Consider the following 27,101-nt stretch of genomic DNA (forward strand, 5'->3'; position numbering starts at 1 on the left):
CAAGGGGGTTTTCCATGTCCCATATGCATCCATGGCCAAGGCAAGCAAGATCAAAGTATTATGGTCAAAGGAGATCAAGACGAAAATATTAAAGGAAAGAGGAGGGGAGAGACGTCGCCATAATCATGCTTCTATGAGGTATTGCATCCTTGGTGGGCCAAACAACTTATGCAACCTCCCACGGCCCTAATGCCACCCCAAGATGATAACTATATACATTGATAAGATGGAAGAAATTATTTATTTCTAAGTGTGTGTTTTATAAGTATGCACCCCCCCTCCTCACACACATACACACACACACACACACACACTCTCTCTCTCTCTCTCTCTCTCTCTCTCTCTCTCTCTCTCTCTCTCTCTCTCTCTCTCTCTCTCTCTCTCTCTCTCTCACACACACACATATATGGTCATGTGTGTATGAGTATATATGTGCATATATATACATGCACGTGTGGTGTGTTTGCACACGTGTGCACATACATGTGTATGTGTGCATATATTATTCACGTATTTTCATAATCTGTGTATTTATGTGTGTGATTCTAGATTATATATCATTAAAATTATTCTTATATCCCATAGGTTTGATTATTTTTTTTTAATTCAATCATTTTTTTAGTGTATGTGCATCTATGGATGTTTTTAGATTACATACAAATTGCATGCACATGTTTAACCATTAGAATATCATATCATTTCATATGTCTAATTTAAAAGGGTATCAAAATTCCCCTCCAAAAATTTGAAACTAATTAATGGAAAAAGTTTATTATCATCTTTCCAAGGTCAAAAAACCTCACTTCTGAGGACATAAGAATGGGCTAATAAATTGCATGATATAGCTTTACACTAGTTTACATAGGCCAACAGCAGCTCAGTTTGCAAGGTAGAGCAAATCAACAAACTGCTGTTTTACATCTATCTTGGCCCCTGGGAGAAATTTTCTTTTGGCTTTGTTTAACTGTCAATACTCCTGCTCAATTGCTGTTTTACATCCATCTTGGCCTCTGGGAGAAATTTTCTTTGGCTTTGTTTAAACTGTCAACACTCCTGCTCAAGCCCTTACCTTTTGCTCCAAATTTCTTCACTTTGATAATGGGAGTGTTGGGCTCCACACCTATCAATACATTAATACCACTTCCTCTGAGGTTACCTTCATGTTTACTCGCTCTGCTGGCAGTATCTGCAGTCAAAGGTCTCCAGTTATCTTCAGGCAGCCTCAACTCAGAGTTTGGATTTCTAAGTTTGCGAGGGTGATGCCCGGAGCTGATCCTTGGTTGAGAATAATGTAGGCGCACTGTACTACTTGTAGATTCTTCTTTATTTCCTCCTGAAGACTGCCCATGTTTAGTATAGTCTGCACGTACTGCAGTACTCCTAACAATATTGTCACGTAGCCTTCGCTCTGTGTTTTGTTTTGACCTGCTGTTTAAGCTTGACAAGTACTGTCTATCATCTTCTTCAGAGTACATCTCAGTACCCTTAGATTGTTCCCCAGTAGCCTTCGTCTCCACATGTTCATGCAGCCTAGGTAAATCATCCAACTCTTTCCACAGGGTCACATTTCTGCTCTGTGGACTGTCAGCTTTGACTGGGCTGTCCAAATTGAACAGAAGATTGTTTGTGAGGAATGTTGGCAGAGAGGTCTGGTCCTCTGATCTCAAAGGTTGCGGAGTTTGGCTGCTCGTTAACTCTGTAATCTGATATCCAAGAAGAATTCAGTTTGAATCTGGCAGACTAACACTGAAGTCAATGCTCAAAAAATGTATGTCCATGATCATGGTGACACACATCAATCAAGTTTGTTTACATACAAACATTACAAGGATTATACCTTTAGTTGTAATGCATCAAGTTTTCCTTCCAGTTTAGCTATTGCCTGATCTTTCAGCCTGCAAGCCTCCTTTAAATCCATCATATCCTGCTAACAATAAGCATGATTTTTTTAAAACAAGCTGAAAACATGCTAATCAGTGAATTCAAGCTACCAATTCCAAAATGACTGTGAAAGCAGAAATCAGACCACATATAGTTAGCGTAGAATAAGAAGCTATACACTATCAATGAGCTAACTTAATGCAAGATAGTGATTTCCAGCTGTCATAGCAAATTCTCATAATCGAACGCAAATTTTCATGCATTAAGTTTTTTACTCCTCATCTGTAAAAGAAAACTAAGATCCTGCAAATGTGGAAGGCCAATGAACGTTCCAAAGTAAAGGTTTCACATGGCAAAGTGGCAAAGGCCAACCTGCAGGTTATATTTGGAGGCCTCACTTGTAGAATCAACATGCACATCTTTCAGAATTTCCTGCATAGAGCACAACTCAATTGGTAGATGTTCGCTTAAGAAGAGTGTAGTGAAATTTTAGATTGAAATCTGAAAGCTTGCCTGTTTATTCAAGTCTGGTTGAGAGTGTGCATGCTTTTGTTGAGCCTCTTCCTTTTCCCTCTCACTAAGCCTTGCAGATTCTCTCAAGGCCTTCATTTGCACCTCCATACCAGCTACCTGAATGTGATTTATTCTGAGCCTTAAAAGACTAGAGATTCGATTAATGGGGGGGGAGGGGGGAATAGAGAGAGAGAGATTTATAAAAAGGGATTACCTTTGCAGCTGCATTTTCTAGTTCACCAAGCAGCTGCTCAATAATAATTCCAGAAGAACTCCCACCTTCGGACTGACTCCTACCCAGAGGAGCCATGAGATCATCAACAGTCTTCTTTACTGCAAACTCAATAGCTGAAGCAACATCCGCCCCAGAACCTGACTGATGTTCTGTACAACTTCCATCTGTTAAAGATGTGTCAATTGACCAATCCGACATGCCTGATAAGCGTCTTTCTTCTGCATCAAGTCTTCTGCTGAGAAAATCATCCCTCATCATTTGGAGCTCCATGTCCTTCAAAAAAAACAAGTGACAATCTTTGGGCTTCAAACTAAGAGTCCTCAAGTAATATACAAAGTAAAAGTCTGGCATGCTATGTCAGCTCTTGACACTCCAAAGTTCCTGCCACTCATCTTATTCTCTAAGTTCCTGTGCATGCATGTCAATTCTGGATTCCCTATGCCACTTACCCTAGTTAACATTTCAAAGCAATCATTTCCAAGAATATCTGCTTCTAGAAGGCGCCACAAGCCAAAAACCGATAACTGCAGAGATCTGATTCGAGCTGATGCTTGCTCAACACTTTTGCTGAGATCCCTGATAGCTGTGAAACCAATACAGCGAAGTTTGAGGAAAAAGTATAAGTTTTCTGCAGTACAGAGAGGAAAGAACATGAGTCTTACCAGTCTGCTTTTGGACAGTTAGTGACTGGCTAAACGACTCCAGATGAATGCTTTCCAACACTTTCATCTGCTTGGATTCCCATAAAATGGCATTTTAACAAGTCACCATGCAATTTCATGCATCTGTAGTTAGAGAGTGAAGATTCCAAGACAGCGGACCAACCGATAATAACTACTTTCAAGAAAATGCATACCTTGTCCAGAACAGAAGAGAAAGCAGTCATTACACCAGGAGATTCATAATGAGCCAGCTGTTGCACCTGATTCTGTTGTAGCAGATCATAGCATGCATATAAGAAGAAAGCCAGTTTAAGATGGTTTCCACCTATTTACATCATTTAAGATAAAGATGTGTATTGTCATGTACAGATATTTCTATGTGGTTCTTCTAGTGGTCACATAATGTCAAAAAAATTTCCAATTCTTGCAGAAACGCAGTTTGATAAGGTCTCCAGTTAGCAAATGTCATCGTTATGCCTTTGCAATATTATTAACCAATTTCCATTTTTCAGGCAATAAGCACAAAGCCTCCAATCTTCGAGCATCAGCTATATGTAAGATGTATAAAGTTGCAGTTGTATTCGATATTTTTATAGTATACCTATTGCACATGGAACATTGAGATTGCAGGACCATGGTAAACTAGGACCAGCATGTAGCAAAGGACAGATTTGAGCAAAACACGAACCAGTTCATTGAGATTAGTACTATTAAAGAACTCCAAAGCGCTAAGGCTTTTTGTTACAATTTTAAAAAAAGTAGAATCACACATGTTCTAATACAATTATTTTATCCTTCCTTTTGGTCTTCTAAACACATTTCAAGAGTGTATAATTGGAGCTTCATGGAACAAGGTTTTAGTGACAGTGAATGAGGTTTTTATGACAGCCCACCTACTTCACCAAAATTAAGCACAACTTTCCAAGCTCTAAATTACTTTTTGCATTATGTAATAGAGAGTGACATGCACAATATAGCTTATAGACAACACAAGCATGACGATGCTTAATTCATTACCCCTTCAATGCCATATGTGTAAGAATGAATTTGACTTTTAAGAAAGACACCCAAACTTGCCAACGCTTTGATTTTGGAGAACCTCTTGCTAGTGAAATTAAGGCCGAGTATAAGAACATAAGGATTGGTTGCACTATGCTGCTCCATGCTCCACCTTCTGTGTGTTGAGAGATAAAAATGCAATACAAAACTGATTAGCTCTTTTAAACAGCCCCAAAGCATGTAAATATCGAAGCTTTCTTTAACAAAGAAGCGCGTTCCTAGAGAGTTTTTGTGTCCCACTCATCTATAAATAGACAGGCTGCCCACTATTCAGCCCATTCGTGTTTTGCAAGTCACATCAGTCCATACTCTCTCTCCTACTATTGGTGCCCACTATTCAGCCCATTCTTGTTTTGCAAGTCACATCAGTCCATACTCTCTCTCTTGCTATTGGTGCCTAGTTTTCAGCCTTTAGCCCACATCCATCAACTGTCCAGCCCTTGCTAACTGCAGCCACGATCACTCCAGTCCCTAGCACTCAGTTTCCAGCTGCTGCCCTGCTGCAAGGGGTGTCAAACAGCTGCATTTTCAGCCTGCAAATCATCGCCACTTGCTGACATCATAATGCTGGTCGGTCAGCCTTAAATGCTCCCTAGCCCTAACAAGGGCACCAGAAAATGCCAGTAAAAATACTACATAAAATACTGTAGTCTCTGCAGCATAGACTCACACCTGAGCTGACTAATCTACTAACACCCTCTCTCAAATCAGGGGTGATCTGATACAATACAATAGTACAATGATGGGTATCATAAACTATACAACATAGAACCACCAGAAGAACCATGGATATCCAAGCAGTGAGTATCTACCAACACCCTCTCTCAAATCAGGGGTGATCTGATACAATACAATAGTACAATGATGGGTATCATAAACTATACAACATAGAACCACCAGAAGAACCATGGATATCCAAGCAGTGAGTGGCCAGCCCACCACCAAGATGCCTCGGAAAGTATCTAACATTGATGTCGATCATAACAGCACCTTCTAAAAATAGAGAAGAATCATAGCAGCTGTCACCTATGTCACTCAAGACATACAAGACCAATCCGCCAAACATATCTCTGAACATGTGACCATGGAATCCCCGCCTTCAGCCAAAACTGCCAAAGTGTCCCCTCGTATGGGCTCCAGACGAAAGCCTCCCGCTCTCTGTCAAGTAACCAACCCATCATGAACCTGGATGTTAATCCTAGCTCCAGGATTTGTACCTGCCAGATGCGTCAGGGAAGTCCCTCTCTGGATACTATGCATCTGTATAGACATATAGATGAGGCACGGCTGCCCCATCTTGCCACCCTCTCACACTCCCTCTCTGGCACTAGAGAGTCGTGAGAGATGTCCACATCACCACCATTAGAAAGCAGCGGAGGAAGGGGCCACTAAGCCCTTCCCATGATCTGAAGAAGAGGATCCCTTCCGCACCTTGGACTTTGCCTTGGCTGGAGAATCGGGATCAAAATCTGAGGCAAATGATGACTCGTCGGAGGAGTCCACATCCTGCTTCGTCTTCTGCTCCTTGTTCTTCCTGGGAGCCGCTAGCTCTTTGCAGTCCTTCCTTAAATGACCTTTCTTGCCACAATGATAACACTGGGGCTTGGACTTCTTCATCTTTGAACCCCTCTCTGAAGCTGCAAGAGCCTCACCTAAACCTCCATAATGCGACGAAAGCCTCCCCCGTAGTCGCAAAGTAGCCTCATGCTCAAGTAGCATGGAGGACATGTGAAGAAAACTGACAGGAGTCATAGATGTCTGCGCCCGTAAAGCATTCGCCACGCCATCAAACTCTCAAGGAAGCTTGTAGAGTACCGTACCAACAAGATGTGCCTCTAATAGGGCAGACTGCATAGTTTGAAGCGGGTCCTGGAGTTGGGTAACACGAAATAGAAAGGATTGAATCATATCTTTGGATTCAAACTTCACTTGCTGGAGCTGGCCATAAAGAGTAGCAGCCCTCATGGTGGAAGGAGCCTCGTACATCAACTATAACTTTGACCATACATCTGAAGCTGTCGTACAGGAGGTGACCGCCGGTAGAACTTTTTTGGAAATGTACCGAAGTAACGTCGAATAAGCACGGGCATCATCCGAATCCCATGTAAGCACTGCCTCCTCATGGTTGTCTTCATCAAAATCAGATGGAACAGAAAAAGGTTGTTGAGGACGTAGCACAGCTCCGTTAACTATGTACCATAACCGCTTCTGAATAAACCAAGCCTTCATCACCGCACTCCACGTGTAATAATCAGGTCCATGGAGCTTGTCATCAGTGGATGTGCATGGAGGAGCCATCTGGAGAGGATTTAGAAAATAAATAAGAGAAAAGAAGGGATTGGGAGAGGGAACATAGCCAAACCACGAGCACAGACTGCAAAAACCAAGAGTTCACATGCAATATAACCCAAAAGCTGATCAAAATAAGCCAAAGAGTTCACATGTAGTATAACCCAAAAGCTAATCAAAATAAGCCAAAATCTGCTCCACAAAGTCAAAAACTATCAAAAACAGCAAAAACGGCCTGATGATGCAGAAACACCAAAACGCAGGCTGAAATGGATTCGCTGGCTATACAGATGCTAATGTCCGCAAAAAAAAAACACGCAAGCAAAACTGGTCGCGTGGATGGAGCAGCAACTGCCTAATCAACAAGAAGAGGGAAAACAGTCCTGAAATTAGCAATAAAAGACAACAAAAACACAAATCCTAAAATCTGATACCATATCAGAAGTGGTGCAGCAATGGAAGCATAAACAACATGCTGAAATAAACTGCCGGAACACAAGACAAGAGAAAGAATGAATGAATAAACACAAATACAGATGAGAACTCAAATGTATGCTCGGGAAACGGAATCCATATCGAACACGAGACAATAGCATACAACAGTGAGTCACTAGCTGTGTGGGCACCCTGGCACTGGCTCCTCTCTCCCCAGAAGAATCCACAAATGATGGCTAATGTACAGAAGAGGAGGAGGAGCCCCTATAATATATAGTCAGCATGTCATCCACATACAAAACCAAGAGAATAAGGCGGCCATCTGCTGCCTTCTTGATGTATAAGAAGCAATGATCAACTTGAGAACGATGAAATCCCTGAGATTGCATAAATGTATCAAATTTATGATACCATTCTCATAGTGCTTGCTTTAGCCCACACAAAGTTGAGCTTACATACCATGTGCTCTTGAGAATGATGAAATCCCTGAGATTGCATAAATGTATCAAATTTATGATACCATTCTCATAGTGCTTGCTTTAGCCATATGTTGGAATATGCCGGATCAACCTGGCATTTCTCTTTCAAAGATTCAAGTAAATCAAAAGTGAATTGAGTAAAACTCAATTCATTTATGATGGGCATTCTGCTAAGTACATTAGCCACTATATTATACTTTCCTTTTCTATACCTTATCTCATAGTTGAACTCTTGGAGGAGTTCGGCCCATCTGGCTTTACACCCTTGTAGATCCGGTTGGTCATTAAGCCACTTAATGCTTTCATGATCCGACAAGATCAAAAGTTTGGCACCGTACAGATAGTGCCTCCATTTCTTCATTGCATGTACTATTGCATACAGCTCCCTCTCATAAACAGAATAATTCCGTTTTGCACGGTCTAATTTCTTGCTTTCAAAAGCAACTGGTGAACCTTCTCGTAATAAGACCGCACCTATCGCCTTATCACTAGCATCGGCTTCAACCACAAATGGTTTATTGGGATCCACAATTAATAGTACTGGAGTTGTAGCAATAGCTGCCTTAAGCTTTTAAAAACTTTCATTTTGGTCTGTTTCCCAATTAAAGCTCTTTCTTTTCCCTTTAAGTTGGTCTGTCATTGGAACAGCTATTCTGGCATAATCTCGAATGAATCTACGATAAAATCCAAATAATCCTAGGAAGATTTGCAGCTCTTCAAAGTTCCTTGGAGATGGCCATTCAATAATTGCCCTTACTTTTTCTGGATCCATCTTGATTCCCTCTTTCGAGATAATATGCCCCAAATATTTGACCTCTTGTGAGAATTCACATTTAGTTTTCTTCGCATAAAGGGAATGCGTTCTTAACAATTGGAATACTAATCGTAAGTGTTCCAAATGTTCTTCTTTTGATCTACTAAAGATAAAGATATCATCCAAGAAGACTACTACAAAATGTCCTAGATAGGGCCGTAACACACTATTCATCAGCTTCATAAAGGTAGCTAGTGCATTGGTGAGGCCAAAAGACATCACCAAAAAATCATAATGCCCGTATCTAGTACGAAATGACGTCTTAGGAACATCCTGTACCTTAACTCTTACTTGGTGATAGCCTGATCTTAAGTCTATCTTTGTGAAGAATTTTTCCCCTTGTAATTGATCAAAAAGATCTTCCATTCTAAGCATAGGAAATTTATTCTTCACTGTTATCTTGTTAAGTGCTCTATAATCAACAAACCATCCTTTTTCTTTACCAGTAAAATTGGCGAAGCCCAAGGTGAATTGTTGGGTTGTATAAACCCTTTATCAAGGTAATCCTTAATTTGTCTTTCAACTTCTTCGTGCTGTGTTTCACTTAACTTATAAGGTGGTTTAGAAATAGGGTGTGTATCCCTATCTGTGTCAATTGGGTGATTTATATCACCCCTATCTGGTGGAAGGCCACTTGGTAAATCCGAAGGAAACACATGTTTAAATTCATCTAACAAACCACTTAATTCATTACTTACATTCAACTCACAAACATAAGAAAATTGTTGCTTTATATTACAGAAAGTAAAAGTGTTTTGTACAGGGAGAGACCATAACATATATACCTCAGAAGCTTCCTTCGTTATCAGCTTCTGAACTTCAGTGGAATACAACAAAGGATTATCAGATACTTCATGTTCACCTTGAATCACAAAAGTCTTACCATCCCTTTCAAATTCTAGTGTCCACTCCCTCCCTAAAGCAATATCAGCTCTTTCCGTATTCATAATTTGGAAATCAAGTTTATCTTTATATCCTTGAATCTCAATTTCCAAATTGGATACCATTGTATCCCATATTTTATTATCTTGACCTTGCATCATATGAACAACATATTGATGCCCACTACCTATGTTGTACATCCTTATGCAAAACCTCTAAAGATTTATACTTTTCATGCCCCTTTAATTCCAAGGTCTGCACTACATGGATTTGTTTTTCTTTTCCCTTGCCCTTGTCCTTATCCTTTCCTTTATCTTCCCCCTTTTTCCTTTGAGGGCAACTCCAGGCAGCATGGTTAGGGGAGAGACTCGCCTTATCAAAGTCATCTTGACTTAACTTTGGCCTTACATATTGTTTCTTTTCAAAGGGTTGTTTCTTGCCCTTAAGAAATGGCATTTTCCTTTTAAGTTTACCTATAAATTTTGAGGTTCCCAATTCCTTAGTCTTAGGCTCCATATCAGTGAGACTAGTGAGTGTACCTGGACGCGTACTATCTTCATTGATTAATGCAAATTTAATTGCCTCTTCAAGCGTCTTAGGTGAACTCCTTTTCACTTCCTTTTTACAGGCCTTATCTAGTCCCCTAATGAATCCTTGTCTTTTGAAATTCATCTAGAACCCTCAATTACTCCCTCTCTCCCTTTCTCCTCCATTAATACACTGGAATTGGAAAGCAAATATAAGAAATTTGCGTACAAAGTGAAGTACTTCCCTGATTATAGTGATAGGGCAGCTGTTGATGGCTTTAACAGTTTAGTAATAACCCCAAAGAGTGAGGAATAGTTCATCTTTCCCAAAACCGAGCCGGTCGCGTTGAAATGAAGCGTGTTGGGCAAGAACACAGAATAAGGAGGGGATTAAACACACCCCCTCCCTAAACAAGTCACGTGTGAACTAGCTATACCCACAGCTATGTGTCAAACAGGACTTCGCCCCCCGACTGGCTTAATACTGCCGTCTAATTGCGCTACACGAACTCAATCGTGTATGATGAGGTACGGGCCAGTGTGACGTGTGACGTGTAGGCGTCGTCTTCTCGAGTCTGATACCAGTGTGACGTGTGGGCGCCGTCTTCTCGAGTCTTGTTTTGCGTCCGGATGGGAGAAAGCATTCACGTGAAGACAGTCGAAAGCTTTCGCAGGAGACAGGTGAAAGCAGGACCCGATAGTTCTTCGTGAAGACCCGGTGACTCTTCGTGAGGACCCGGCGGCTCTGATACCAGCGTGGAGTGTTAACCAATCTGACGAGCAGCAGACCAACTTTTGATGACGGACTATCTGATCGTGAAACAATGGCACGAGTGATACGTTTCTCCTCCCAATCTCGCCTAGATAAGTACTCGCACCTCTCTCCCCGCTTCCTCTGCCAGCCGTCCGCTTCAGGCGAGTCCTACTATCCTTGGACTCTCTTACTCTCTAGGCTTCCCTAGACCCTGTTCGGGTGCCCAAGGCCCCCGGACGGTCATCCCTCGCGCTTGTCTCCCATAATTTACCTTATTAATGTAACATCATTTCTTGTTGTCTTTTCTGTCCATTGATTCCTAGAAGCATGATGGCTCACCACAATCTGACAACATGACAAAATCAGCAACATCATTGATACCAAGAACAAACCTATTTGGTTGTCGTTGCACTCTAGTCGACCTACGGCCCCAATGGTCAAGATTTGTTGACTGTTCAGTCTCTACAACTTGATCAAAAGTATTCTCGTCCAAGGAATACCATGTGACGAGAAAAAGAATCCCACAAGTTGGTATTGACACCTATATCGTGCAACGTCGTATGGTCCTGTGTCTAAATCACAAAATAGTATTGCCACTCCTTGAGACCAAGTTTGGCGAGTTCTAAGTACAAATCTAACTTTTCTAGAGGATGAGTAGTCATCCTGCTACTTCACTCTTCCTTGGGACCGATTTGCCAAGCCAGGGAAGTTACGAATTTGCCAAGAAAGCAGTTGACCAACGAAGTTAGGGCGACGAGGTTGCCCAGGATTTATTGACCTTAATATAAGGAAACCTAAGCTATTGACAATTTGGGTCAACATGGTATAAACCCGAACCCAAGGAAAGAAGGGTAATCAAGCAATTTAGCTTACGAAACGCTTGGGATCTTGCCAAGTTGCGATTGATCCAGGATCAAATGCTGGAAGTGTTCGCGGAAAAGAAATTACGCCTTGGCAGTTGGCCATACAAACGACCACTGGAAATGTTCTTGATTGTATGCTAAGGTGCACTGTTTGTACTTCTTTGCTCAAGGAACTAATTCAGGGAAAATAACTAATGCTTCAGGTTGAAAGCATGGAGGGAGAGGCAGTACCAGTTACCTCCAACTGTCTGCCTGACCCTATCCAAGGGGGTTGTTCACAAAAAAACACTTGACTGCTCGGTTATGGTGACTACATGATCACGTACACAAGATATATGCAAAGGGTACAAAGTATCACTTTTGGAGCCCTTGGCAACAATGCGAGAGCCCTTACAAATTTTCCATTTGCTATTCCCAAAGGTGATGTGATAGCCTTCATCATCTAGGTGCCCTATGCTTATTAAGCTCTTCTTGAGTTGAGATACATGTCTCACATTATGCAAAGCAAACACGGAGTCATACTGAAATTCCAGTTTCACACTGCCAATACCTACAGTTTTATATGCATAGTTATCCCCCAAGTGGACAACACCACGTGCACCACCATTGTAGTCAGAAAACCACTCATGATGTGGTGGTACAAAGTATCACTTTTGGAGCCCTTGGCAACAATGCGAGAGCCCTTACAAATTTTCCATCTGCTATTCCCAAAGGTGGTGTGATAGCCTTCATCATCTAGGTGCCTTGTGCCTATTAAGCTCTTCTTGAGCTGAGATACATGTCTCACATTATCCAAAACAAATACGTAGCCATACTGAAATTCCAGTTTCACACTGTCAATGCCTACAGTTTTATATACAAAGTTATCCCCCAAGTGGACAACACTATGTGCACCACCATTGTAGTCAGAAAACCACTCATGATGTGGTGAGACATGAAAGGATGTACCTAAATCAAGTATCCAAGTGTGCATATTATCCTCAGAATCTACAATTAATGCATGTGCACTCAAAGAAGAAACAAGAAGTACATCACCATCACTATCATTTTCATGAGTAACTACATTAACCTCTTCTATTTTCACAATGTTCTTCTTTGCAGGCTAGCTATCCTTTTTCTCGGCCTTGTTGTCTTCATTGTTTTTGTTTTTGCCTTTCTCTTTCTTCAATTGAAAACGGTCTCGTTTGTAGTGCCCTTTTTTGCCACAATGATGACACTCCACATTTTTGCCATGAGACTTGTTGCATGCTCTATTTTCAAAACTGCCCTTTTGCTGAAATCTACCTCTAGTGTACAATGCATTAGAAGACTTATTTGCTGAATTATTTTGCCTATTGAGTTCTTCCTTTAGCAAGGAACTCTCCACATCAGAAAATAACAGCTGAGCATTCGAGGTTATTGAAAGCTGTCCTGAAAGTATCCCAACTTTCACGCAAAGTACATAGCAAGAAAGTAGCCTTGAACTCATCATCAATATGGAAATCAAAAGCAATCAGCTAACTGAAAATTGAGTTGAACTTGTTCAAATGTACAAACATGGCTTTACCTTCTTTCTTGCACGAAAGTCCATTAATTTTTTCAATCAATAAACCTTGCTAGCTCCACTTTTTGGAGCATACAATTCTTCGAGCCTTTGCTACATTGCATATGCTGAATTCAGCTTCTCAATGTTAAAAAGCAAGTTGTCTAACATTGAGAGCTCAATGGTAGAGCAGACAAGCTCATCCAAGTCATCCCACTTGTCTTCCATGTCTGATGGTTTTATTCCCTTTGTTTTGATGGGCTTCACGTGTTTCTTCTACACCAAGATATTGTAGCATTCTTTTTGCCATATTGCAAAATTATGTGCACCCTCAAGCTTCTTGATGTGCAAAAGACTATTGCTGTCACTGTTTCCAGCCATAATTTGCAATACTAAATTAACTAAAAAAGTCACCAAAGGCAAGCCCAAATGTCACACAAGTAACCATTGTACACTGCAAGTACTGACCAGCAATGAAAATCCAGAGATTGAAGAAATTTCAGATCTGCAAACAGATTTTCAGAATTAGAGTGTCTACTGCTGCACTCCTCAAGCAATTATTGACACATTTAGATACCAAGGCACCAATTACATGTGAAATCCCCAAAATTTCACTGCAATTTCTGCTCCCAACGCATTCCCGAGAACAAATTTGACAATTTTGATCAAAAGCCCCAAATTTTCAGAAGGAAATCCATCCAAATTGCATTAATGCATGTACCCAAGTGCATATACCAAACAGTTATTGCACAAATTGAAGGGATTTTGCAAAAGCCCCAATTTTCTTGGGTCCAAAGTGCACAAATTGCAGTGAAATTGAAGAAATTCCACCAAAATGTGAAAAGTTCCAAAATTTCTTGGGCAAATGCGCAATTTCTAAGTCAGATTGTCTTGTCCTATGTTGAAGTCCCCAAATCTAGGAAAAGCTCCAATTTTCTTGGTCAATTGTACGCTGTACTTGTGCATGTGAATGCCCGGAAAAGGCGAGAATAAAAAATAGCAAAAATTAAAGAAAAATGAGGAAGAGGAAAGCAAGCTTGTCGACTAGTTTCCCACCGGTTGGACTTGCTTCCGTGTCGCCCGCTTGATGTCGCCTGACTAGCCGACGAGGTCTGACTCCTATGCTACCTGTACCCGGACGAACCAGCTGCCTATGACATGCGCCTGTGGCGACCACCTGCAACTTATCGCCTCTGTAGTCGACCTGCAATCCGTCACTTGTGGTGGACCAAGTTTGCCAGTCCTGTACGCCCCATGTCGACTTGTCAATTGCTCGCTTGTCTACTCGCGCCACCCATCACCTACTCTCTTGCACCCCAAACTGAGTGCTATGCAAACTGAGTGCAAAAAGAAGAATAGAAAGAGTGAGCAACAAGAGTGAGAGCACAATACAATCAGTATTTGGTACAATGACAGGTGTACCACTTTAGGTTTAGATAATATATATAAAGTGCATGAGTGTAAGGGTGCATTCACACCCGAACACCGTAAAAGGCATGATGAGCTTTTATTCCCAACACCGACTAGTGGTTACAACACTTTGGGTCCGTCTCCGATGGACGTGAAATTCCAACTACTCTCATTGCTCTACATTTGAGCATCTTGTAGAATCTTTTCATCATTTCCAGCATTGATTCATTTACTTCAGAGTTCTCTTTCTTCTATGTTTATGTTGTATTTTGCATGTTGTGCTCGTTGCATTATTGTTTTAGTTATTGTGTTTGTATATTATGTGTTTTTTTAGTGCAAATCCTGATATATCTTCACATGATATTAGAGCTGGTGCTCTTCTAAAGAGTATCTTCAATTTTCAACCTCCAAATTATCAGCAACCACTGATGTCCATGCTCCAAACTACTGCGTCTTGATTATCAGTGTGTTGCCCTTCCATTCTCAGCACTATTTCAGCTCCGATTGGTGGTTACAACACTTGGTTGTGCAAGCTACCCTCTGCATTAGCACACCCTCTCCTAGCCGTCCTAGCCGTCGCCTAACTATTTCCAACATCCAATGAACAATTTCCAGAACTTTGGGCATGGTACATTACTGCGTTCAACCAAATCCAGCCTCCAAACTGCTAAGTCTTGATTACCAACCTGCTGCCCTTCCATTCTCAACACTATTTCAGCTCTGATAGGTGACTACAACACTTGGGATCCATCTCTGAGAAGGACATCACACTCTTGACTACTCTCTTGCTCTGCCTTTGAGCACCTTGTATGCTCTTTTCATCATTTACAACATTAATTCATTCACTTCAAAGTTCTCTTTCTTCTCTATTTATGTTTGTGTTTTTGTGACTCTAGACTGTTAGCATTTGAGTCATCCCCTGGACAGGCTGTGTTAGGGTTTCTGCACAGTTAGGGTTTGGTACAGCAAACAGATTACAGAGCCACATCAGCAGCAGACAGAGTACAATGCCATGTCAGCAACCAGCCACATCAGCAGACTGCACAAGTGCCATGTGGCAGCCTGCAGTGCAGTCGGACAGTTTTTTGGCATTATTTTATTGCAGTCGGCTACATTTAATGCAGCTGACCTGTTTATTTTATGCCTTTTACAGATTACAGAGCCACATCAGCAGCAGACAGTACAATGGCATGTCAGCAACCAGCCACGTCAGCAGACTGCACAAGTGCCATGTGGCAGCCTGCAGTGCAGTCGGACAGTTTTTTTGGCATTATTTTATTGCAGTCAGCTCCATTTAATGCAGCTGACCTGTTTATTTTATGCCTTTTATTTCTGCTCTATATAGCAGTCCTCCAGCACATTGTTGACACATTATTCAGTGATTTCAGATTCTAATCTTGAGATCTGTTGGCTGAGACAGACTGTGCTCGGGCTGACGGAGATCGAGGTCATCAAGTCGAAGACATACGCAGATATTTCCTCTACCCCCTTGTGTATTTCTGCACTCTTATACAGCATACTACACCGCAGATTTTATGTGTTTACACTCTCCTTTTCTCTCTCTCTCTCTCTCTTCCTCTCTGAGTTCACTCTCTCTTAGTCTTTGTCCTACACTTCCGCATCGCTACACCCTAATATGGTATCAGAGCGGTGAAGATGGACTGACTGAGGGCTGAACCTATCTGAAGAGGAGATTTCAGCACAACACAAGGCTGCGTTTCCAGGATTTGAGGGTGAGCGGGAGGGCTGCGCATCGGATCAAGGCTGAAGCGAGTATGGGCATGTGGGAAAGGAGTCTAATCGGTGAATTTGATGCAGGTTATTACTGTTCGAAGGGGAGGAAGGCTGCGTTTAAGGCCTTCCATTGTAGATTTTACCTTTTCATCGCCTCCGGTGAGTGAAGAAGGTTTGGGCAACGGAGGCGTCTTCACAGTCAAAGGGGACTGCTTTTACGTTTGTGCAAGTATTGCAAGTTAACATGTCTACAGAGACTGATTTGGAGTTCCAGGAGATCATGGACAGGAAGGTGCTTGTCCTACCGGCTCTTCCAACGGATCAAAAGCTTGATGGTGACAATTACCACATCTGGCGGGTGATGATGTTGGCCATTTTAGAGTCTTATGATTTGGCGGAACTGGTGATGGAGGAGATTAGCAAGCCCTCGGTGAGGGATGAGTCCAAACTCTCTTCCAATGCTCGTGCGGAGTTGACCAAGGCCCAGTCTCATTGGGACAAACTGAATGCCAAGATTCGATCTTTTCTGTTTCTGTCTTGCACCACAGTCGTGATAGCTCACATCGAGCACTTGATGGTGGCTCGTGAGATATGGCTGGAGCTCGACCAGATGCACAATCGGATGACCTTGATGAAGAGGGTTTCTTTGGAGATGCAGATGCGGACCTTGTCCATGAATAAGTCTTCTTCGCTTCGAGAACACATCAACAAGCTTTGGCACCTTCAGATGCAAGTTCAAAATGCGGGAAAGCCTATTTCCTCCAAAGACATGGCGATCACTTTACTATCCCAATTGCCGCCACGATTCGGTACTTTTTATTCCGCTCTTATTGCATTAGGGCGGGAGTCGACTCTTCGGTGGGAATAGTTGGTTCCTATGGTCTTGGACCAGGAGGAACAATTGAAGGGACAGAATGCTTCCAAATCGGAGGCATTGGTTGGTCAAGTCTCTCAGAAGAAGGGGAAGGACCAAAAGAAGAAAAAGGAGGACAGCAAATCCAAGAAGGACAAGAAGAAGGAATCAACTTGCCATATTTGTGGAAAGACCGGTCACTGGAAGAAGGATTGCCTCGACAAAGACAAGAAGGTTACCAAGAAGAAGGACACGAAGGACTCTAAAGCGGCTACACCCTCATCACCTGCTTTTCTACACTTAGCAGTCATTGAGGACTATACACCGACAACTTCTGATGTTGCGATGACATCTCCCCACGCTGGAGAGTGTATTGTGGACAGTGGTGCCTCACGGCACATGACTCCTTCCATTGGTGTTGCCCATTTGCAACCTTCGCATGGGTAGGTTCTCATTGGAGACAGCCCTTCTGTGTCTATTGCTGCGCCGGGTGAGATGCAGCTTATTCCAAATGGACGTGGTGGTACCCACACCTCTGAGGTGTTGCATGTGCCAGGATTGGGGTATCATTTACTTTCGGTTCATAAGATTTGTGCTCTTGGTCTCTTGGTGGAGTTTGACAGTAATACTATTCGAGTCCTTGATCGTGGATCGAGGAAGGTTCTCTCTGCAGGGTATGAGAAGAATGGAGTCTACAAATTGAAGTCTTCTTCAGTTCTTACTTCTCTTCTTCTTACTTCCCAGACACAGTCCGAGTTATGGCATGCTCGGTTTGGCCACCTAAACTACAAGTACCTTCGGAAGGCGTTGCGAGGGTCGTTTGTCCGAGGCTTGCCGAACATAGTGGTGAGCCATCAGCCATGTGTCTCCTGCATTCGTGGGAAACTGCATCGGGATGCGATTCCCAACAAAGCTTCTAGGCGGTCTACTTCACCCATGGAGCTTGTATCTACGGATCTTTGTGGCCCGATGAGGACCAAGTCCCTAAAGGGGAGATTGTACTTCATGTTGATCGTAGATGACTACAGCAGGATAACTTGGGTCTATTTCTTGACTTTGAAGTCGGAGGCTTTCTCTTATTTCAAGGATTGGCTTCTCTTTGAGGAGAACCGTTCTAGCCCAGCGACTGAAGACCTTGCGTTCAAACAAGGGAGGTGAATTTATGTCTAATGAGTTTGCTCGTTTTTATGCAGATAGGGGCATTCACCAAGAGTTTGCTAACACCAACACTCCCCAAGAGAATGGCATTTTGGAGCAGAAGAACCAAAGTGTGATCGAGATGGCAGGCACTATGATGGAGCACCGACAGACACCTCAGTTTCTATGGGCCGAGGCAGTGGCTACCGCAGTTCACATCCTTAATCGATCTCCCACTTCGGCCGTTGACAGGATAACACCGGCTGTTGACAGGATAACACCTTTTGAGGCTTACTTCGAGACTAAGCCTGATGTCTCTTATTTCAGGATCTTTGGATGTGATGCCTATGTGCACATTCCGAAGACGCAGCATGATAAGTTCAAGGCGGCTTCCCTACGACAGGTTTCTGTTGGCTATAGCTTCCAATCCCAAGGTTATCGTTTGTTTGATCCCGTCAAGCGAAATGGTGTCTCCTGCATTCGTGGGAAACTGCATCGGGATGCGATTCCCAACAAAGCTTCTAGGCAGTCTACTTCACCCATGGAGCTTGTATCTACGGATCTTTGTGGCTCAATGAGGACTAAGTCCCTGAAGGGAAGCTTGTACTTCATGTTGATCGTAGATAACTACAACAGGATAACTTGGGCCTATTTCTTGACTTTGAAGTCAGAGGCTTTCTCTTATTTCAAGGATTGGCTTCTCTTTGAGGAGAACCGTTCTAGCCGGCGACTGAAGACCTTGCATTCAAACAAGGGAGGTGAATTTATGTCTAATGAGTTTGCTCGTTTTTATGCAGATAGGGGCATTCACCAAGAGTTTGCTAACACCAACACTCCCCAAGAGAATGGCATTTTGGAGCGGAAGAACCAAAGTGTGATCGAGATAGCAGGCACCATGATGGAGCACCGACAAACACCTCAGTTTTTGTGGGCCGAGGCAATGGCTACCGCAGTTCACATCCTTAATCGATCTCCCACTTCGACTGTTGATAGGATGACACCTTTTGAGGCTTACTTCGAGACTAAGCCTGATGTCTCTTATTTCAGGATCTTTGGATGTGACGCCTATGTGCACATTCCGAAGACGCAGCGTGATAAGTTCGAGGCGGCTTCCCTACGACAGGTTTTTGTTAGCTATAGCTTCCAATCCCAAGGTTATCGTTTGTTTGATCCCGTCAAGCAGGATGGTGTCTCCTGCATTCGTGGGAAACTGCATCGGGATGCGATTCCCAACAAAGCTTCTAGGCAGTCTACTTCACCCATGGAGCTTGTATCTACGGATCTTTGTGGCCCGATGAGAACCAAGTCCCTAAAGGGGAGCTTGTACTTCATGTTGATCGTAGATGACTACAGCAGGATAACTTGGGCCTACTTCTTGACTTTGAAGTCGGAGGCTTTCTCTTATTTCAAGGATTGGCTTCTCTTTGAGGAGAACCGTTCTGGCCAACGATTGAAGACCTTGCGTTCAAACAAGGAAGGTGAATTTATGTCTAATGAGTTTGCTCGTTTTTATGCAGATAGGGGCATTCACCAAGAGTTTGCTAACACCAACACTCCCCAAGAGAATGGCATTTTGGAGCGGAAGAACCAAAGTGTGATCGAGATAGCAGGCACCATGATGGAGCACCGACAGACACCTCAGTTTCTATGGGCCGAGGCAGTGGCTACCGCAGTTCACATCCTTAATCGATCTCCCACTTCGGCCGTTGACAGGATGACACCTTTTGAGGCTTACTTCGAGACTAAGCCTGATGTCTCTTATTTCAGGATCTTAGGATGTGACGCCTATGTGCACATTCCGAAGACGCAGCGTGATAAGTTCGAGGTGGCTTCCCTACGACAGGTTTTTGTTGGCTATAGCTCCCAATCCCAAGGTTATCGTTTGTTTGATCCCGTCAAGCGGGATGCCTACACGAGCCGAGATGTGCGGTTCGTGGAAGTTCTGACCACAGAGGGGGGTGAGGAGCACCTCGTCCTTGGAAATCGAGGGGAGAGTTGGACTCCCGAGACGATTTCTTTGGAGCCAAAGCCTCTTGATGAAGATTCTTCTTCGGATTCAGAGTCTTCTCTTCCATCGGCCACCCTCGAGGAGCTTCCGCCGGTGGATGTTTCTGAGTCTTCAGCAGATGGAGAGCGACAGAGAGAGGTTCGTTCTCCTCGTTGGGCCCGTGACACACTCCGAGATTCAGGGATTGAGATGGTCCCTGAGGAGTGGGAACCGCAGGATGAACCGCAGAGGTCATGGAGGAACCAAGCACATTCTTCAGAGCTTGTCTGCTCCAACTATTGTTTACTAACCCATGTTATGCAAGATCGAGAGCCCACTTCACTGAAGGAGGCTTTGGCGGAAGGCCATGGAAGCCGAGTTGGAGGCTATTGAGAGGAATGGCACTTGGTCTCTTGTGCCTCGTCCCCCTCACAAGAAGGTGATTGGTGTCAAGTGGATCTTCAAGACCAAGTACCTTAGCAATGGTTCTTTGGACAAACACAAGGTTCACCTTGTTGCTAAAGGTTTTGCTCAACGCCCAGACATTGATTTCCATGATACTTTTGCCCCCACTACTCGTATGGCAACTATTCAAGTTGTTCTTGCCTTGGCTAGCCATAGGAGATGGCCTGTTTATTAGTTGGACGTGAAGTCGGCCTTTCTTAATGGTGACTTGCAGGAGGAGATCTATGTTGAGCAGCCTCCTGGCTTTGGATCCTCGGATAGGAAAGTTTACAAGTTGAAGAAGGCCTTGTATGGCCTCAAGCAGGCTCCGTGTGCATGGAACGAGAAGATTGACTCGTTTCTTCAGTCAAAGTTGGGATATCGGAACTCTACGGCCGATTCGCAGCTTTATGTACACACTTCCGAGGTTGGTTGTGTGTTGTTTGTATTGTATATTGATGATTTGATTTTGACAGGGGATCATACACAGAAGGTCCGAGAGACCAAGATAGCTTTACATCAGGCATTCAAGATGACAGATTTGGGGCTTCTTCATTTCTTCTTGGATCACGAGATTTATCAGTCTTAGAGGGGGATTTTCATCTCTCAGCAGAGGTACATTCAAGAGCTCTTGGTGACTTTTGAGATGGAGACTTGTCGGCCCATTACTACTCCTATGGATCCGAATTGGAAGGCCACTTCACACTCAGATTCTTCCGTAATGAATGCTTCACGCTACCGTCAGTTGATTGGATCCTTGATTTGGCTTCTCAATACTCGTGTCGATCTTTGTTTTGTTGTGGGTCTTTTGGCAAGGTTCATGACAGAACCCAAACAGGTGCATTAGCAGGCTACCTTGCGGATTCTTCAGTATTTGAGGGGGACCTCTGACTTAGGGATTTCTTATCCTGCAGGTATAGATGCTTCAGATCTGGCTCTTGCAGGTTGGAGTGACTCGGATTGGGCTGGTGATGTGAACCACCGACGGTCTACTACAAGCTACTATTTTATCTTGGGTACAGGTGTTATCTCTTGGAGTAGCAAGAAGCAGCCCACAGTAGCCCTTTCTTCTACTAAGGCGGAGTATCGGGCTGCGTCTTCCACCACATGTAAGGTTGTGTAGCTTCAGAGATTGTTGGAGGAGCTTGGTTGGCTGCCCCCAGACTCATCCTACTCTTCTGCGGTGCGACACTGAGAGCTACATTGCCTTGGTACAAAATCACATATTCCATGCCCGGACGAAGCACATTGAGATCCGGTATCACTTCATTCAGGAGAAGCTTTTGGATGGGACCATTAATGTGGAGTATTGCAAAACGGAGGATAATCTTGCAAATTTGTTTACGAAGGCACTTCCCCAGGCTCTTCTTCGACAACATTCCACATCCCTCAATCTGATGCCTCGTCCAAGATCTGAGAGGAGGTGTTAGAATTTGAGTCATCCCCTGGACAGGGTGTATTAGGATTTCTGCACAGTTAGGGTTTGGTACAGCAAACAGAAGTACAGTGCCACATCAACAGCCAGCCACGTCAGCAGCAAACAAAGTACAGTGCCACATCAACAGCCAGCCACGTCAGTAGACTACGCAAGTGCCACGTGGCAGCCTGCAATGCAATCGGACAATTTTTTTGGCATTATTTTATTGCAGCCGGCTGCATTGTTTATTTTATGCCTTTTATTTCTACTTTATATAGCAGTCCTCCAACACATTGTTGACACATTATTCAGTGATTTCAGATTTTGATCTTGAGATCTGTTGACTAAGATAGGGCTGACGGAGATCGAGGTCATCAAGTTGGAGACATATGCAAATATTTCCTCTGCCCCCTTGTGTATTTCTGCACTCTTATACAGCATACTACACCACAGATTTTCTGCGTTTACACTGTCTCCTTTTCTCTCTCTCTCTTCTCTCTGCGTTCACTCTCTCTCAGTCTTTGTCCTACGCTTCCACATCGCTGCACTCTGACAAGACACCTCATTGGCCCTAAAACTAGTGCCCCTAGCAGTACTTATTTGGCTTCTATTAAAATTAGATGAAGTACATTGAGATTGGCTCCAATACCCTTCACTATCCAATGTCTCTTACTATCAATAATGGCTATCAAGCCTTCAATCTGATTTTCCCCTCGATCTAACAGGGATTGGTTGACCCTTGGTCAAAATGAACCCTTGGTCAAAATGAACCCCAAATCTAAATGGGATGGTTGGCTTCTTGAAATCTCTAGCAACCCAAATTCCAACTATTGATTTCAAGTACTTAACCTTTAACTTCCTAGCACAAGACCAGAGGTGGCTGCAAAACCCAAATTTTTGTTGTAAATTAGGGTTTGTAGCAACAAAAACACTTGAAAATGGTTGAAATCTACTAAGGAATTTTTTGTAAAGGAGAAGAAATCTCTGACTTCTATTGTGAGAAAGTGCTCAAATTGCTTGTACACATTCTACAAGGGCTATCACTTGCCTCCATTGGCCTCCTAGTCAGCTAGTGGCAACTCTTTGCTAGTCTCCAATGGCTAGGCTAATCACCAATGGCTGGAAAATTGTAGCAACAACTCTCTCTCTTCCTCTCACAACCTCTGCAATGCTGGAACGAGGCTCAACCAGCCCCCAATAGCCTTTCCTTGACTTGCATGGGCAATTTTTGCCAAGTGGCAACCTTCTAATTAGATTTTTCAGCCATTTTTATTCATTTTCAAAATTGATAATTCTGAAAATTAATATAGCCCTTGTCCCCACTCAAAAAAATTGCATGTGCCCATCCATAATTTATTTGGCTACACCATTTTCATTCCCAAGTTGTGCTATGCATTATTAATAGATTAATTAATGCCTAGTTCCTAGTGTCACCATCTACACTTATTGACCAATTAGATGCCCTAGGCCAAAACTAACATCAAACACCACACATCTAATCCCTAACCAATATAACTAATTACAACTTTTGCCTTTGACACCCACTGACATCTTAGGGTCCTCGGCCTGTCATTGTGACTTAACTAACTTGCACAATACTTGTACCTTACATGTGCACATTTCATTAATGTATAAGCCAAAATGCCAAGCACAACATTAAAATTTCACATCCTTGTGACTGTACATATTGAAAGTTGGCTGAGTGTCTTGTTTTTTTTCTTCATAGACTAAGTCCCAAGATACTATACATGCACTTGCTCTTGGCATCATTGCTTAGAGGCTTTTCCACAAAGGTATAAATGTAAGATACTATAATGCAATCATCAAGTTGCTAGGTTGTAGTTCTTTGACATCCATTAAAATGACATCAACATAAAACCTCCTCGTCAACCATAGAGGGTAAACGAATATTCAACTTTGTGGGAAGTGCATTCATGCCACATGGTCCATCCTTGAAGGATTTTAATGCCTTGCATTGCTAGAGCTCAAAGCCAACATGAGTGAAGTGTTGCAAGTGATTGAGCCCATCTTGTTCATGAAGAAAAGCAATAGAACTTAGTAGCCTCATTATTGGAATTTGAAATGACCATCTTGACAATTCATTCCTTCTCCATCATCTATTAATCTCACATGCAACAGAGAACTAGTTTGATAGCCAATCATGTATGGACCATGATACAAGTCTTGGTCAATCAGCCATTAAACTCCTCAGCAATTCTAGTGCCAAAATGAAGTTCCATCAAGAACAAGAACAAAGATTATTGCCTTGTCCCTCGGTGATGTCCAAAAGCATTCTTTGTGCTATCTGTTCAAGCAATGAAGGGCCAAAATAAAAATGACTACATGACTACAAGTCAATAACAATAATTGTGACACTACAAATTGTCAAAAACTCTCTTTTGCATTATTTAGCATATAGAAAATATGAAGTAGATTGCAATTTGATGTTGTAGATATAAACATTTGCCCCCATCATTGTCTTAATCAAACATCCCATTGTTCACCTTGTAGATGATACAGTTACAATCCAAGAGAACTGTAAAAGGCAATTCAGCCAACATAATTGGTGCTAATAAAAGAAGCCTAGCTGAACTTACTTTCTATGAGTCTCGCGTTGATCAATAATACTATTTACATTTATTTTATTGTTGTAATTGCAAGGTAATAGTTGACATATTTTCAGACTTCAAAGCATAATAAACAACTATCTCAGCATAAATTGCGCTAAGAAGCCAATACGAGAATGCCAAGAAGATATGACCATTCCTAAACCGTGTTTTATGATGTAGAAACTAGGTCAGCAAATACTATACCATTTACCTATGGAATCATCCTAATCTAACCCCAATTGTGATTTTGTTTTCTATTATGCTATAGAATTACCAAATGGAGCTTGTTTTGTCCATTATATGATAATCTAGAATGGCAAAAAGATTACCCTCACCATTCAAAAGTAATGAAAGGAAGTTGAATTTTCAATCATATGATTAAGTGGAATGGCCAAAACTTAGCCTTGCCATCAAAAGGTACCATTGAAAACTTTCCATTTGACTAAGTCATAAAAACTGTCTTGACAAACAATTAACTTGTTTAAAAGAATCCTGAAATTCAAGCATTAATGCTCATTTCCAACCTTAAATTCAAATATTGCTGTCGATGATAAGCTGTAGCATGCAGTATTTTGTCGATCGGGATTCATCATACAAGACTCTTTTTGGTCCAAAGGAACATCCTTAGTATTCTGCATTAGAAGAATATTGGCCATTTGAATCAACACAGTAAACTGTGTCTTGAGAAAGTGCAATGAGTGCAACTTCAATTGACGTAACATTGTGTGGGTGTTTGCTAAGCAACTTCTTCATGCACGAAAGTGAACCTGCCTGTTTCTTAAAGTCATTTGGAGGGGTGCAATGGCAATGCACTAATCCATGAGACAACTTGGAAATCAGCCAGTTTGGAGTATCTTCTGCAAGCAAAGTACAGTTTGGCTGATACTCTGTGAAATCTGACCCCCCGCATGTATGCTCATTGCAGCACTGATCAAGACATGGTCCTTGGTCTTTGCAACAAGCTTGACATTCTGCCCTATTCTTCAGCCCTTCAGCCAGCTGAGGTGTAGCATATTCTTCCAAAAGCTTCGATGCACACTTCGGAGTGCTATCAAGTTCAAAATTCGGATGCACTCGTGATTTGTCCACTAATTCAAGCCCATCCATTGCTTCATAATGCTCTGTACCATTGCAAGTGGGCCACATGCGTTCCTTCCAAAAAGACAAGTGCCCTTGTAAGCACTTTATTTTCTCATGTAACTCTGCAGTCTCTTTGTCCTGTAGAAGAACAATTGTCAAGAATGAAATGAACGGGCAAAGATGAATGACTAAAATCCAACTGAATGATGGATTGAATGGAATGAGAAAGAGAAAACAACCTACACGTCTATCAATGGCAAGCTGCAAGCGCTTCAATTCCTTGGAATTTTGTTCTCTGGCAGATGCAGCTGCAGTTGCTGTTATGGCAAGTAGAAGCACTCTTTGGAGTGGGGCAAAGCTATCCCAGACTGCTGCTTCCAATCCACCTAAGTTCCCCACAACTCTTCTGGATGTTGCAGCATCAGCATTGACAAGTAAACCATCAAGAGACATCCAAGCCATTCTGTTTACTAGTCCATCTTGCCAGGAGGGTTCATGACATTTTGTGCACCGAAAACAGAGTGTTGAGAAGGCACTTGATGTATTGCGCAAATTCCCAAAACTAGCTCGCATATTTCGAACTTCTGAGACTTTTCTGTATGGGTTCTGTCTCTTTCCTCTCAATGACACACGGTGAACCATCCTCTCGTGATGGTCTGACAAAAGGCTTGATGTGCTTTCTTCAGGATTACCTATCTGCTTGAAAGAAGAACTCTCACCACAGCTTTTGACTGGAAAACCTGTAAGATTTTCTGGAATGAAACTGCAGCTGTTCTCAAATTTGAGCTCAGGTAATGGCTTCCCAGACATTGACGTCTGAGCTTCAAAAGATATTTCCTGAGAATGATTGTCCTGTAGCTGGCTGTGACCACCGAACATGCCTTGAAACATGTTGATGAAGGTAGGGGATGTGCTCAAAAACGATATTGCTCATTGGTCTGTACTACGCCAATCCTCTGTAAGGCAGGAAATGGCGCATGAGAGTGCTGCCAAGGAAGGTCGAATGAAGGAGTTGCCTGCAGTATGCGGAAATTCATCTTCCTCATTTATCCTCATCGGACAGCCTTCCTCCTCTCTCCTCATGAGAGCTGAAGAAAAGCACAATCTTTCTTCCAATTATAAGAGCATTTCCCTTTTCCTTTGTGAAAGAGAACAAACTGAATTACACAAGGCGCTTCTGGAATGATAGGTTTCTGAATGATACAGGGATAAACGACCTTAATCGACTGTATCAAATGCGAGGAGTGGAACGAAGATGTACCTGATCTGAAGGATCAAGGCTTCAAATTTTGAGGTTACTTGGAGAGAGCGATCAATTTCTCATACATGTACTCTCTCTAAGCTTGCGGAAAGGGAGAGAAGAGAGTGTGTGCAGAAGCCTTGAGAAATGCTTATGCGAGCGCTATGGACACGACCCAACAGAAGGGAGCTGCAGGAAGAGGACGTTGCTTTGATCTGGCCAGGTAGCCGCGAGAAGCAAAGGCACGAACGACGAGAGGGCTGTGAGGGGTCGGG

The 27,101-nt window shown here is 42.6% G+C and overlaps 1 protein-coding gene across 2 annotated transcripts; it reads right to left on the reverse strand.

The window, feature by feature from the left end:
* Nucleotides 1-755: 755 nt before the first annotated feature.
* On the reverse strand, nucleotides 756-27,101 carry LOC148026080 (inactive rhomboid protein). 2 transcript variants are annotated; one of them, XM_087693318.1, is made up of 12 exons: nucleotides 26,848-27,101; nucleotides 25,830-26,724; nucleotides 25,278-25,724; nucleotides 25,031-25,138; nucleotides 3,486-3,557; nucleotides 3,292-3,358; nucleotides 3,079-3,212; nucleotides 2,609-2,902; nucleotides 2,395-2,511; nucleotides 2,254-2,313; nucleotides 1,838-1,924; nucleotides 756-1,703 (listed from the first exon to the last, which is right to left on the reverse strand). In XM_087693318.1, exons 2-12 carry the CDS (start codon nucleotides 26,475-26,477, stop codon nucleotides 993-995), a joined length of 2,745 nt encoding a protein of 914 aa, XP_087549444.1. In that variant the 5' UTR covers nucleotides 26,478-26,724; nucleotides 26,848-27,101; the 3' UTR covers nucleotides 756-992. The 2 variants fall into 2 exon arrangements, with proteins under 2 accessions (XP_087549444.1, XP_087549445.1); XM_087693319.1 differs by lacking the exon at nucleotides 26,848-27,101 and having other exon boundaries at nucleotides 758-1,703; nucleotides 25,826-25,960.

This window comes from Lygodium microphyllum, chromosome 14, assembly GCF_053477565.2.
Source record: "Lygodium microphyllum isolate KBCC chromosome 14, Lygodium_microphyllum_v1.1.10, whole genome shotgun sequence".
Classification (NCBI taxonomy): Eukaryota; Viridiplantae; Streptophyta; class Polypodiopsida; order Schizaeales; family Lygodiaceae; genus Lygodium; species Lygodium microphyllum.